The 14,842-nt window shown below is 51.1% G+C and overlaps 1 protein-coding gene across 1 annotated transcript; it reads right to left on the bottom strand.

Annotated features, from left to right (window-relative positions):
- Positions 1-11,725: 11,725 nt before the first annotated feature.
- On the bottom strand, positions 11,726-14,486 carry FOS (Fos proto-oncogene, AP-1 transcription factor subunit). The gene is made up of 4 exons (XM_065063901.1): positions 14,183-14,486; positions 13,472-13,717; positions 13,246-13,353; positions 11,726-13,120 (listed from the first exon to the last, which is right to left on the bottom strand). Exons 1-4 carry the CDS (start codon positions 14,321-14,323, stop codon positions 12,512-12,514), a joined length of 1,104 nt encoding a protein of 367 aa, XP_064919973.1. The 5' UTR covers positions 14,324-14,486; the 3' UTR covers positions 11,726-12,511.
- Between the last annotated feature and the right edge of the window lie 356 nt (positions 14,487-14,842).

Genomic DNA, 14,842 nt, shown 5'->3' on the forward strand with positions numbered 1-14,842 from the left:
TTGTATTATCAAATTAGTGAGATAGTCACTGGGTACATGAATAATTAGGTTTATCGAAAACTGGCTGGACCACCGAGCTCAAAGCTGATGAGCTTTGATGAGTTACAAAGTCCAAGTGACAACCAGGAGAGTTGAGCAGCACCTCTCAAGGGTCAATACCAGGGCAAATGCTCTGTAATGCCTTTATCAAAACCCTGAATGATGTGACAAAGCATATGGCCACCAAACCAGGGGTAGTGGCTGATATACACAGAGAGTAGGGCTACTACTTAGAGAAATCCCAATAGGCTGGATAAATGGCTGATAGGAACCTCTTGAAGTTTAAAAAAAAAAAATCAAATGCAAAGCCCCTCACCTGGGAGGGAATAACTCCATGCAACAGTACGGGATGCTACCTGGCTGAGGATCCACTTTGCTGAAAAAGTACTTGGAATTTATCAAAAGTTTGCAAATGCAGTGGGGGAACTCTTCCAAGAATGTTTCAAAGATCCTGATTTTTTACTATGAGGGTGGTCAAACACTGGACTGAGTTTCCCAGAAAATCTGTGGAACCTTTCTTCCCAGAGACATTCAAAACCCAACTGGACAATGCAGTGAGCAACACACTCTTGTTCGACGTGCTCTGAGCCGGGGGCTGGAGTAACGACCTCCGTGGTCAGAGCACCCTGATTCAATCCTCCTCAACTAGAACTAGTCACTTCTGCTTCTCTCCACCAGTGCTCAGCTTCCCGGTGACCAGCAGAGAGCAGTGGAAGGCGAGGAATGAAGACCTACCCACCGGACCAGCAGCATTCCTGCACGGCTGCAAAAACATGCCGGGACTGCCCAGGGCTGCAGTGACGAGTGCCGAGCGCCGGGAAGCGGGGCAGGAGCCCGGCCAGCAGAGCGCACTGCGGGATGCTCTCACCGGGACGGGAGAGCCCCGGCGGGGAGCCGGTGACAGTGGCGGCTGTCACGGAGGAGCCGCGGCGACACGACGAGAGGCTGAGCAGCCGCCGGGGAGCGCGGGTCTCAGGAGGGGACTTGCACGGGGCCCTGGCCGAGGCACAGAGAGGCTGGGGGCGTTTTGTTCAGCCGGGGAGTCATGTGGAGGAGGCTGCCCGGCCGGCTGCCCCCGCGGGTGCCAGCCCACCAGCCACATCTCCAGTAACTCCCAAGATTGGCTCGATATTGCTGTGGTAAGCACTGAACATTGCTTGTTGCTTCAAGCGTCTGGAGATACAGGGTTCATATTGCCCAACTCTCCTCCTTGATGTCAAGACCTAAACACATGCTTAACAAAAACCGAAATTTAAATTCTTACATAACCACATGACTCCAGGCACTGGGATGATGAAATCCCAAGTAGCACCAAGATTCTTCCACTGACACAGGACCTGGAAGGGGGACTGCCAAAACTCAGCAGACAGGAGCAGCCGTGTGCCACTTTACCAGATAGCTTTGCTACAGCTCAGGGTCATGTTCACATTCATCACACAACCGAGCATCGAAGCCACAAAGACATTTTCATGCTTCTGTTAGATCCAGTAAGAACTATAGCATGTTGGTTTAAACTATGGCACTTTATCCACAGATGACAACTATGGAAAATCAGACATGTGGGAAAGAAAGCCCAGTGGATGGATGTTGTGGGAACCCAAAGACCTGGGTTTAGAGGTGGCTGAGCCTAAAAGCTCTGCCTCAGGGGTCTGACTCCTCTGTTGATGCAACTGGCAGAGGTGGTTTCAGGCATTCCCATGCCAGTCTCTCCACCTGCTCTCCTGGACTGGGTTAACACATCCATTCCAGGGGAGGCAGAAAGGAATGTGAACTTCAGCCTTTGTCACTAGGCATTGAGGAGCTCTGCACAAGCCCCTTTCCTCAGTCACTTGGTTAGCTAATAGCACTGAGGATGGGGAGGGTACACACAGGCTCTCTTTCTGTCACCTGGGAGAGCCAACAACCCATGACAGACAGCAAAGATGGTATTTTAAACTGCTAGTTAGATCTGTCAGAGCATGTCATCCACATCATACATATGCAGAGAGATGTTTCATACATCTAGAATAGGTCCTTGCCACAAATGCTGTGTGTCACCACTCAGCTGCTTTCACACACACCACCAGTGCGTTACTCTACTTTCCGTGACCAAGCTGACACTGCCAATCATCGACTCCATGTATCACATAGGGTGGAAGGGGTCACCTAGCCCAACCCTGCTCAAGCAGGGCCTCTTAGAGCAGGCTGCTCAGGATCTCAGACAGTCAAGTTCTAGCAACCTCTAGGCTGGAGGTTCTCTGGACAACCTGCTCCAGTGTTTGATCACCTTCACAGTAAAATGTTAGGATTTTAGCACACACTTTGAAGAGTCGCCACTCCAAACTGACTTTAGGCAAATCACTTATGCCCTCAATATGCTCTTCCACAGGAGTTTATACACTTCTGTCAGCTACAGGGTCTGCTTCTTCCATTGCTCTGGTATTGGCATTTAACTGATCCTGCAGTAACTTCAGTCATGGACTCAGACCAGCTGAACTCAACCCTCCCACATAAAAATGTTTGTTGTGCCAATGTAATTTCCTGAACCATTTCATTGAGATGTCAGACAAGTAACTGTGTAGAAGACAGGAAGGAAACAGAATCACATGGATGGGAGCAGAGAAGATAGCAGGACCACACATGTAGATGGATTTAAGCTGTCCTGAAATCGCCGTTTCAGTGCCTCAATTCACCTGGCTATTAAAATGGAATCACACTCTTCACCTGCTTGACGTGGTTCTGTGGGACAGTTAAGTCAGTGAAAAGCTGAGATTGCCACTTTCAAGGCACTCAGTGACCTGGCACCAGCACATTAAAAAAAAAAAAAAAAAAAGTCACCTGAAACACCAAGATAGACTGTAGACAACAAATCTGACCCTCTAGCACAAGTATATTCTGCAATAACGCAATGCTTGCCTGTGTAGGAGACCCCATTTTCCAAAGACCTGTCGAAATGTGGAGAATGAGCTCCCTAGGGACTAACAACCTTTCAGTACCTGCCTGTCTAGACTGCAAGCTGTGCTGCTTTCACAGGTAATGCAAACACACTGCAACAAAAAATCCACTGGGGAGAGGGGAACAGACTACACACTTGCATATTAGTCACATTTGAGGTTACTGGGAAAGTACTTAGGTGCTGCTCTGAACAGTTCATGGTAAGCTGCAGAATAGAACAGAACACTTCAATCATTAGTGCCCATAAGGAGCTCCGAGATCCTCAGGTGGAAATCATATCATAAATACTCTGTCCTCATAAACATAGGTGATTATTTCAGTGCATGATGTATCTTAGAAGGAAATACAAACCTTTGCTTAAGAGTCAGAGCTGGTCGTTACCACATTCTGTGCCTGATCACCTGCAGGGCACAACCTGCCATGCAGTATCCAGTAATTAAGCTATATTTATGACAAGATTGGAAGCTGTGAGGTCGTTCACCACGCAACTACATGTGCTTTAAATCTGCTGATAATGATTTTCAAGGCACACAACAGTTCAGGCCTTCAGCAGCAGCCAATGTGTGATGTTACAACAGCAAGTGACAATGTACCACAGAGAGGAAAAATTTCGCAGACTTTGATCATAAAATGGTTTGGAAAAATGAGATTTTGCTCGGGTTTGGCTGCATGGAGTTATACTCAATTCCACATATGCAGCAAATTGAACTGGTTGGCACTTTGATCACAAACACACAAGCATCACCAATTCCAGAACTGTCTTATTAATAACTACTCTCTAGAAGGAATCGGCAAAAAAACTGCATTTATTTTTGGCATGAAAATACTTGCACAGTAAGATGTTTCCCACATTATAGGTTCTAGAAATTGGGAAAAAAATATTCAATTTTGAAGTGTTAAAGACCTCTTGGCAAAAATTACTTATGTTTACGTTATATGGCAGGTTTATTGAGAAGCCATGTGATCCCACTCTGGTGTAACATTTGAGAGTTTTGCACTCCTGTAGTACCTTTCTGCAACAAGGACTAAAGCAACAACAAAAGACATTTCATTAGGAGGGTGATTACAAGTTCACGTCTTGACTAAATGTGCTGGCACTAAGAGCCAGAAGCTATACCAAATTAAGCATTTGCCCTCGGTAAGCTCCCTAGAAACATAGGGGTATGTACAGTATACATGAAACTTTTCTCAAATAAATGTTCCTAATTGGGAACATACCTTCTGGGTGAGGTATGTGAGCTTGTATGAGTATCATTCTGCAGTTCTAAAAGCTATAGAAACCATCCCATCAGCTTGCCATCATCCTAAGCTCACAGACTGCAACAAAGATAAACATTTATACAGCCCTAAAATTATGTTTGGCACTTTGAAGGCAACCAACAAGTCTGATGTGGCCCCCAGTGAATATGAGTTTGACATCCCTGAGCTAGAGTAACATGTTACCTTGTGTGTTATTTCACTGTATTTGTCTCCAATTAAAGCTATGTATCTACCTTTCAGTGAAAAACATAAGTTCATGTTTCCCTTAAATCCCATCTAATATTTAGGGGGTAGTTTACCACACACTGCAGTCATCAGGATTCCTTTTGGAGCACTGAACACTTCACATGACCCTTACAGTGAGAGGTAAATCCTTCTCTAAGCTGCCAGACCTCATTTATAGAGTGGTGACAAAAGTAGCATCTGCAATACCAAATGAAGCAGGGCCAGGAACTGCTCTGTGGTGGAAGGGCCAGGCCACACACGCACCATATCCACACTACACAGCACTTGGCCCATAGTCACCTCTGAACTGCATGTGGTGTCCCCGTAGCCCTAAGGCATAAGTATTATTTGAGGGGTGTTATTTCAAACACCCAGAATTGAAGAAACAAGAGCTGTGCTGTAGCCCATAGAGGCAATCTATGGCATGAAGCTGAAGGACTCGTCATATGCCAAAGCACAGAGGTGTGCTTGATAAGATGAAATATGTTAGGATATTGCTGGATGACCCCTCAATAGAGTGGAGAGAGCCCAGTTTCACAGAGTCTTGCCTCCTCCTCATGGGAAACATGCTACCCTCTGAGCTACACCCAAGCACCATCTTGGAGATTGCTAGCTGACACAGGCCAAAACTGTTTCAGGGACCAGTTTTTTTTACCGTGTAATAGAGCAGGGTAGAAAATCAGCAGTCCAATGCTCAACCCCGTTGATTTAACAGCTCAGACATAGCCAAGGAACCCAGGCTTGTGGCACCTGGAACTTGCTGACAAACAGTAGGGGGAAAAAAAAGGAGGGGGAAAGCTGAGACTCTCATGAACAGTTAAAGTTATGAAGAGCTGAATTCTTTGAAAGGCTCAGAGTGAAATCCTTATCTGTGCTGAAACTCCATTCTTGGCTTTGCACTCAACTCTTATGTAATGACAGCAAATTACTTTGGTTTCTCTTCCTGTGTGTCCTCAAGGTTAGTGACACATCATCATTAGGTTACGTTACTACTTTAATTCAGTTGCCATACCACATGCTTAAATGCTGTAACAGAGCTTGTCCTTCTTTCTACTGTGCGCTACAAGCAACTGTCATTCCTCCTACCATTAGAGTTCAAATGCTTCATAGCAGGAATTGCATCATTCTCATCCTGAAGCACCCACTGTGTTTCAGAGCAGTGTCAAAGTTGTGTTTTATTTAAAAACCCCAATAACTTGCGAATATCTGAATCTTGTACATTTCAGTTTATAGGACTGACACTGCTACTGTATTTTACCGCCTTTGCAATGCTGCTATCTATGCAAAACAAATATTTAGTTTTGTAAACAAAACCAGATAAATACTCTGAGTTGTGTTCACTTCCTTTATTCCCTAGCATAAGAAGATACAAGATACAAGATATTTAAAAGGAGCTAAACCCTTGCCAAATGAAAGATGCAATGCAATCAGAATTAAAATGACTCCTTTAAAGTTGCAGCTGGTTGTCTTTAGCCAACAGGATCAAGTTACAAAACATTTGTATGAAAACAGAGCTCAAATATAATCAGTGAAGAAGATCTGAAAATGTTGTTCTGCAGGCCAAAGATGCAGTGGGGGGAAACAGAACAAGAGGTCCATAACTGGAAATAATAAAGATATTTTGTCCACATGATAGTTACGACCTTCTTTTGTTTTCCCACTATATCCTGTTGATATAATATCCATGTCCCTTGTGCACATCCGCTGCTTCCAAATGAGAAGAATGAGTGGTATTAGTTTCACTTCAGCACCTCACCAGGTCACCAGCCTATCAACCAACTGTCTGGAAAGTCTGCCGGAAGCAGCGTCAAAGAACAACCTTATCAGCAAACGATCTGAACGGATGAGGAGCATGGACAAATGAGATCACATCTTGTGGTAATTTAAACAAATTTCAAATACAATTACAATAAGGAAGCACAGAATAGGAGCAAAAGTTCAGCTAAGTACTTACAAACCCATGCAGGAATAGTCATAGTTGATCAGGTCAAGCACACCTTTTCCCCCTCTCTGCTGTCAGCCACAGTCTTCTGACACTACCTGACAGCAACCACACGAAGCAGGCTGTGAGGACAAAGTCAGGGTGTAGTGCTGCCTCCCCACAGTATTCTCCAAGGCCCCAGAAATGTACAAAAATCAGGACTTCCACAGCAAAATGAGTTATTTTTGTAATTAATAGTCCTCATTAGCTTTTTCTTATGTGTGTTTTCAAGACTTCTTTTCAGGTCAGATAAAACCTTTGTAGTATTCACAAAATCATGCAACAACGTTTTCCACAAGTAATAACAATATGGAGTAAGCAACCTCATCAAGTTTGGGTTTATTCCACGTTTTTCCCAAGTTTCATTCGATGCACATCATTCTTACGCTGAAAGAAACCTGCCCTCACTCATGTCTCTGTAAAGCCCATGAGTGTTAGTTGTTTCTCACCCAGAAGCTGTTTCACACCTCACATCACCAATTCTCTGCACCTCTCACAGTGCTCTACGTCCTTCTGAAGATCAGAACTGCACACAAAGTATGGGCACATGGTGGATTTAGCCCATGGCATAATGATGCTCTCTGCTTTGTTCTCTAGCCCTTCTTTCTTACTTCCCAACATTGGATTTATTCACTTACCAAGCCTTAAGCTGAGGTTTTCACAGAATTGTTATTATTATGCCAAGATCTTGTTCCTAAGAGATAAATCAGCTTCTAGGCTGTTCCTGGATATTTGAAGTTTGGACTATCTTCCATTTAAAACACTTTACATTTATCTGTGTCAAACTGCATCACCCATTCACTTTGTATCATGAAGTTTTACTAAAGTTCCTCTCAGACCACAGGCTCCAAATTAGATCCTTGTGGAACGGCACATATTGACTCCTTCCATCAGGAAAATATTTTTCGCCCTTACAGCAACTTGTCTTTAACCCAGCATCATCTACCCATGTGAAAACTTTCCCCTCTTACTCTAGTTTCTTCAGAGGTTTTTGCTGCTAGATATTATTGAATGCTTTTCAGAAACCCGAGGAGATCACATGAGCTCTCCACATGCTTTGCCAACTCGTCACAGGACTCCAAGCGACATCTGAGGCCAGGACTCCTCTTTAGAAAAGCTCCGCCACCTCTCCTGGTCCACCATCCCCACCACACACGTCCACTAGTTCGCCTTTTAAAATAGTTTTATTTAACTTGCCTGGTACGGTTAACAGGCTAATTGCTCAGCACTCCAGAACTTTTCTAGTCACTTTTTTTTTTTAATTGGCATATTAACTATCTTCACGTTCGCTGTTATCAAAGCACTTCTAAATGAGATGTTACACAAAATCATTAGTAAGCAGCTCAGCTATTTAAATCTTCCCTTAGAACTCCTGGATGAGCATCATGCAGTGCAACTGTTCAGCACTTTTTATATCTTTAATTATCCTTTATATGGACACTTCAGCTTAACACATGCCCTCTGATAAATCTGTCACAAAACCAAGTATAAGCACAGGAATCTTCTTAACTTCCTCTACAGTGAGTGTAGAACAAAAACACTAATTTATTATTTTCTAGAACCTTATCTCCTCTGAACAACTCATTTATTTTTGACTGTCCACTGGTTCGGATTACTTCTTTGGCAGGATTCCTGTTCTATTTTGACTGAGAGGAGGAGTCAGATTTATTGGCAAAGTAACAACAATACAATGAAAACCAGCAGAACAAGTATTCAGGGATACACGTACCTGGACACCTGCTATACTGAAGTCAGGTTTCATAGGGTAGCTCTGACACTGACAGTGTAATTGTTTGCTTTCACTTAATTTCACATGGCGATGAAAGCTAGTTCTTATTATGCATTTTTTTAAGTTTAATTACGTAATCTTCCATTTTCCATCATCACAGCTACCAAGAGAGATTTGCAGGTGGAAAGGCAATGCTAGGGAAGCCCAATCTAGGACAGCGAGAGGTACAAGCTGTTACCTGTGAATCCGCCCAGTATTCAATGCCCAGCACTACAGGGAGCCAGGGAGGCTTCCACCCCTTCTCCTGACACCTCACCCCCCAAAGCGGAGGAGGAGTAACGGAGCCCAGGCAGCCCGGTCAGCCCACCCCAGGCGCCCACCTGCCAGGAGCCCCATACAGAGCTCAGCCGCGGGCTCCATGCCTTCCCCAGCCCGGGCACTGAGCGGTGTCCCCAGCTGTGGGGACGGGAGGGGAGGGCCGGGCGAAGCTGAAGCACAGCTCCGCGCGCCCCGGCCGTTGGACCAACGGCCCAGCCTTCGCGCGCGCGCGCCCCCCTCCCTTCTGGAACCTTCCCGCCCCCGAGCCCCACGCGCCAACCGAGACCCAGCAGCGGCCACGGGAAGAAGGCGCCGCCGCTTTGCCATATATGGGCACAGCCGGAAGTACTTGCGTCACGGCGTTGGCTCGCAGCGTCTCCGCGGGGAGCGGGACGTCACGTCCCTGACGCGCCCGCCGCGCGGCACCCTGGCAACCAAACAGACAACACGGCGGCGGGCGCGCAGGCGCGGCCCGGGGCGGCGGGGGGGCGGCGGGGGAGGCGGCCCCCGCAGCGCCGGCCGGGCCGGAGAGGGTGGTGGGCCGCCCGGGGGGAGAGCGACTGTGCCTGCGGCGGGGTGGGCCTGGGAGCGCCTGCACCGCCCCCGCAAGCACGGAGGGTCCCGGGGAAGGCCTGCTGGGCCCCGCTCTGGGCCTCTCCGCCGTTGTCCCGGCTCGGGGACAGAGCCCCACGGGGCCGCGCGGGGGCTGGCCCGACGCTGCGAAGCTCCGCGGTGAGTTCAGGTATCGGCAGCGGTGCCAGCTCCGGCCCCCGCGCCCAGCCCTCGGGCCTGCGGGGAGACGGGCCGCCGCGGCGCGGGGCCGGAGCGCTGAAGAGGAGGGGTGGGGGCGGGGTGCGCAGGAGCGTGTGACACGGCAGCCTCTGCCAGCACCCGAACAGTTCTGGACCCGCAGCACCCCCCTGTGTCCGGGGTTACTCTGCCAGGCAGGCCATCTTTGTTCTACTGTAAACATGTTTAAGGCTCTTCACGTTGTTTTACAGCTCTACGTTTTGTAATTTATAATAACGATTCCACTATTCCCTGCGTTGTGTTGCAGTTTCATTTCTAAGAATTAATTACAGTACTGCCCTCAATGGGATCAGGAGCACAGGAGGTGTCAGAAATAATGTGAGCATTACCCGCTTGTCTTATCTCATTCCATTGTTTTGTTTCACAAAGCTTTGTACTGATATCTGTGTGATGTATCAGATACAGTTTATAATTGAAGCACATGCATGCAATCCATTCCAAGCAGAGATTGATGTGTTACTCCCTCTCATGGCTCTGTTGAAGTTAGTAGAAAGATTCCCACTGATTTAAGTGAGATTTCACTACTGCATTCTCAAATGCGAGGAAGCAGATAAATCATGTCCACGACAAGCCATAAATTTTGTGTAGTACATCGTGAATTCCAGATCATCCCTGGCTGAAGGCAAGGAGTAGGTCTGGAGCCTGGGGTTAAACATGATGTGTCTCATGTAGTGCCACCCCTGAGTTTGACATAATCGCATAACAAATGCAAAACCTGACACACTTGGCACTTGCTGCTGTTGGAAATAAAAAGCCTCAGTTAGGCTGAAGGACTGCCATCTCTCAGAATTCAGCTCTAGATTTTGCTTTAACTTGTCCAGTGATCATGAGAGATGACTGAGCCAGGATCACTCTACCTGCTTTGGGGGAACTGTGTGATATTTGAGACTCTCTAAACCCCTGTCTTCTCTGCCTCTGTGCTGAACATCTGGTGATTTCAACAGCACGTATGAGTGCTCAGAGAGCTCTCAGTTCTTCAGCTCTGAACCTGATGGTCTTTCAGCAGAAGGCACGTTGTGATTCCAGATTTACTGACTTCACAGGGTTACTTGTCACAGAAGTCTCACTCTCTTGCAGCTACACCTACATGACTGCTCCAGGGGTCAGCACTACTGTGCATTTGCTGTGCCTGGGCGTTGCCCTCGTAAACTCAAGTGGTGATATCAAAGTAGCTGCTTCTCAGCGGGTGGCATCTGAGTAGCAAGTGGGGTCATTCTTCATCAGTTGTCAATGCTGCCTCCAGCTTAATGTTGAAAGATGGGAAGCCGTGTGCATATTTGCTTTTTCACAGGGCTGGCCTTGTTGAGCAAGCTATGAAGCAGCAATTGAGATGAGATACATCCTGTGTGTGTTCTGGTTAGGGAATGCGTGAAGAAAGCAGAGCCCGCTGCAGTGACCAGGAAACGTGGAGTTACACAAACACAGCCCTGAACACCAGAGAAACCTCTAGCCTGCAGAGATTGCCTGAGAGCACAGCATCAAGGTGGCCTTCAGCTGGACACACGTGCCAGTGCAGGTGGCATCTTTACCTTCACCTTGAGAAAGGTGAAGAGCTGGAGGCCATCAGGGAGGTGGTGCTGCTCCTGTGGGAATGTTCCTGTGTGAGCATCAGGGACAAAGCAGAGCTCTGCACCCAGGGGTGGCCTGTCCCTGCTGCTGTCCTGACAGAGGGGCATGCACTTCACTGCACGGGGAGCAGGAATGACAGGGTAGCAGCCTCTAAACTGACTGGGGCAGGAGAGGCCGTGTTGCACAGAGCCCCAGGAAGGACACATTCCCAGAGCATGTGGGCTGTTTGCTGTAACTCAGCTCATTCAAGGACTAGGCTAGCTTTAATAGAAGCTGAGGGGCAAGGGCAGTATCTTGCCTTATACCATTCAGCCAAAAGTGAGAAAAAAGTGCATGAGCATTTTTCCTCCCCTCATGGCCAAAAGACAAATATGCTGCTGTAGCTGCTCCTAGGGGTGCCAGACCAAGCACAAGGGTACCGAGAGCCAGGGTGCATGTCTAGCCTCTCCAGGCACAAAGAAGTTGGGCTGCTAGGTATATGTAAACAATTTAGTGGGCCCCAGCCCACAGATGGCCTCCTCGATTCAGAGGCATGAACTCACACGACCCTTTTTACCTCCTTTCCAGTGAGGCCTCCAGCTTGTCACTGAAAGGCCACAGCAGGTAGCATGCAGAGGCACAGGAGAGGACCAGAGTCCAATCAGATGGGGAAGGCATGACCCTGCTGCCCACCAGGCTGAGTGAGAAGGGTGTAGACACAGCCAGCCCTGAGGTCTGGCCTTAATGGCATTCCCATCCTGATGGCTCAGGCAGCTAGCACTAGTCTACAGTTTATAAAGCCCAGTCTAAATTAAAGGATAGGGAACCCCTTTAGGGTCACAGGGAAGTGATGCAAAAAGGTGATACAAGGACAGCTCCAGTAGTCAACTTAAATGCTTTTATTGACAATGTCTCTGAACAATAATAAGCAAACAATGCTTAAGTTTCATCCAAATTCACTTTCCACATGTCAAAAAAGACCTCAAGGTAGAAAAAAATAAAATAAAAATATAAATATCTGAGAATCCATCTTAATAAATAAATTAAAAACACAATAAAAACGTTTTCATGGAAAACTTATGTCAGAACATTCAGACCACCTCAACAATGCATGATCAGTAAAGTTACAATGAACATCAATGTAGAACTACAGTACATGGATATAGCTAGTTATCTACCTACTAGAAAATAAAAGAGTCTCTTTCCCCCCCACATAGGATGGGTCATTGCTAAGTCATTAGAACACAATATTGCCAGGAACACAGTAGTTATTGTTAATCAGCTGCACTAGATACAAGTTGGAGATACCCAGCACCAGGTTAAATTCCAATCATTTAAAACCAAGAGATTAATTAGTTAATGCTAGTGATACTAAGGAGGGGAGGGAGTCACCTACCCAGCCATGTGGGACATGCTACAGACTACCAGCTCTCATGGATGGGCCATTGGGGACGAGACAAACTCCATGCGATTTGCTACATCTCTGGAAGAGGTACGAGGCCTCAGCGCGGGGAGCTCTGCCAGGCCCCGGGGCACCAGGCCAGATGGGGGGTGGCGGTGGTGGGGCCCTCCCCAGGCCCGGGGAGCCCCATGGGGTACAGCGGCAGGTCCGTGGGGGTGCACGGGCAGGGGAGGGGGCCCGGCAGATCAGTCAGTGCTACAGCCCCTCACAAGGCCAGGAGGGTGGGGGAGCTGAGGGAGTCAGACGAGGGCTCGTTGCTGCTGCTGCCCTTCCGGTGCGCAGCGGCGCAGCTGGGGAAGGCGTCCGCCTCGGGGTAGGTGAAGACGAAGGTGGAGGTGTAGGTGCTCGGGCAAGGGGTGCAGGTCACCACAGGGGTGCAGAGAGGCTCCAGCTCACTGCTGGTCCCGGCGCCCAGCGACTCCCAGTCCGACGCGTAGAAGGAGGAGGCTCCAGGCAGGTCCATGTCAGGCACGGAGCGAGAGGCCTCCCGTGGCCCCGCAGAGAAAAGCAGCTCGTCGAAGGGCTCAGCCTTGAGCTCCAGCCCGCCACCGCTGGTCTCCTTAGGCTGCACGGCCGGCGGTGCCTCAGCCATCAGCGGCAGGGTGAAGGTAGGCTCCTCGGGCACAGGGGGACTGGAAGTGCCCAGGTCCAGCGCCGTGGCAGCCGCCAGCTCCTCAGAGAAGCGCAGCTCCTCGGGCATCTTGCAGGCGGGCCGGTGGGCTGCCAGGATGAACTCCAGTTTCTCCTTCTCCTTCAGCAGGTTAGCGATCTCTGCCTGCAGCGCAGACTTCTCCTCCTCCAGCTGGTCGGTCTCCTGCAGAGCAAGTGGGGCTGTCAGCCAGGGCCAGCATCAACCCCGGCTGGAGTAACCCCCCCCTCGCCACCCTCCCTCCCTCCCTCCCCCTGGCTATCCTCCCCGGCCTCCCGGGCAGCACTTACCGCCTGCAGCGTGTCGGTGAGCTCCCGCCGCCGGTTGCGGCACTTGGCCGCTGCCATCTTGTTCCTTTCCCGGCGTATCCTTCTCTTCTCCTCCTCCTCCGGGGACAGCTGTGGGCAGAGAGAGGCCGCTCAGTCCCGCCGCCAGCCCAGTGCCTCCTGGCCGAGACAGCCCGCCGGCCTCGCCCCGCCCTCCACATCTCCCCCAGTAACCCCGTTGCCCGCTCACCTGCTCGACTTTGCCCCTGCGGCCGATGCTCTGCCCACGGCCACCCGGCGTCTTCAGCACTGCGGGGCGGGAGTAGGCGGCGGGGGCGGGCGCCGGCACGCCGTAGGGGTGCCCGCGGCTCTGGGAGGGGGCCACGGAGGAGATGAGGGTGGGCTGCACGAGCCACTGCAGGTCGGGGCTGGTGGAGATGGCCGTCACCGTGGGCACAAAGCTGGAGCTAGAGACGGCCAGGTCGGTGCAGAAGTCCTGCGGGGCAGAGGAAGTGGGGGGCTGCCGTCAGCGGGGCACCCGGACCGCTCCACGCCACCCCCGGGGCCGCGCCGGCCGCGGCGCCGCGCTGCCAGCGCCGGCTCCACACGAGAGAGGCCTGTTATAAATATCTCTGACGTCTGCGCTGACGCAGACGCTGCTCCGGAGTCTCCTCAATGAACTCGCGTTTTATCAATGAAGCCGCTTTACACACCCGCCGCAGAGCGCGGCCCGGGCCACGACTCCCCCCGCCCGCCCCGCCACGGCACCGGACCACTCCCCTCGCCCAGCCCCCGGCCCGGGGGCAGCCGCCACGGCCTGGGCTCCCCTGCCCTCCTCGGGGGCACCGCCGGGCCCCGAGCCGCCCGCTCCCGTCCGGCGATCCCGTCCCGTCCCGTCCCCTCCCCTCCCGGGCGCTCCCACCCCGCGGCGGGGGCGCAGCCGGTGTGCTCGGCGCCTCACCTGCGGGTTGACAGGCGAGCCCATGCTAGAGAAGGAGTCCGCCGGGGAGGGGTAGTAGGTGAGGCTGTCCCCAGCCGGGGAAGCGCTGCTGCAGCGAGAGGAGGGCGCCTCGTACTCTCCAGTGAAGCCCGGGTACATCATGTCGTCTCGGTGCGCACAAGCTGGCGGTGCGGTGATAGCAGAGCGCCCTTGGGGACGAGGCGAGGAGGGGGCCGGCTGCGTGTGTCCCTCTGTCCGGTCCGCGCCGCGCGTCTCTGCGCTCCGCCGCCGGGGCTGCCTCTGCTGCTGAGTACCGCGCGGCGCCTCTCCCTTTAATACCCTCTCGCCGACGTCACTGGGGACGTGCCACTCGCGCCCGCGGGGGGGCCGACCGCCGCGCGTCAGCCCTGCACCACCCCCGGGGCGGCCCTGAGCGCCGTCCGCCGTCGCCTGCCGCGGAAGAGAGACGGGACGAGGTGCAGGAGGCGGTCGCTGAGGCGGGGAGAATCCCGCGGGCGGTGCCGAGGAGGGGGGCGGTGGCCGGATCCCCCCCCCGCGCGGAGTGGTACGGCCTCCTCGGGAACCCACTGACGCAGATATCCTTATATGGGATACATCCTGTGCGAGGGGGCGTGACTGACGGGAAGCGCTCCAGGCTGCAGCCAAGTGCGGCGGGCAGCG

This window comes from Columba livia, chromosome 5 (genome assembly GCF_036013475.1).
Source record: "Columba livia isolate bColLiv1 breed racing homer chromosome 5, bColLiv1.pat.W.v2, whole genome shotgun sequence".
Lineage (NCBI taxonomy): Eukaryota > Metazoa > Chordata > Aves > Columbiformes > Columbidae > Columba > Columba livia.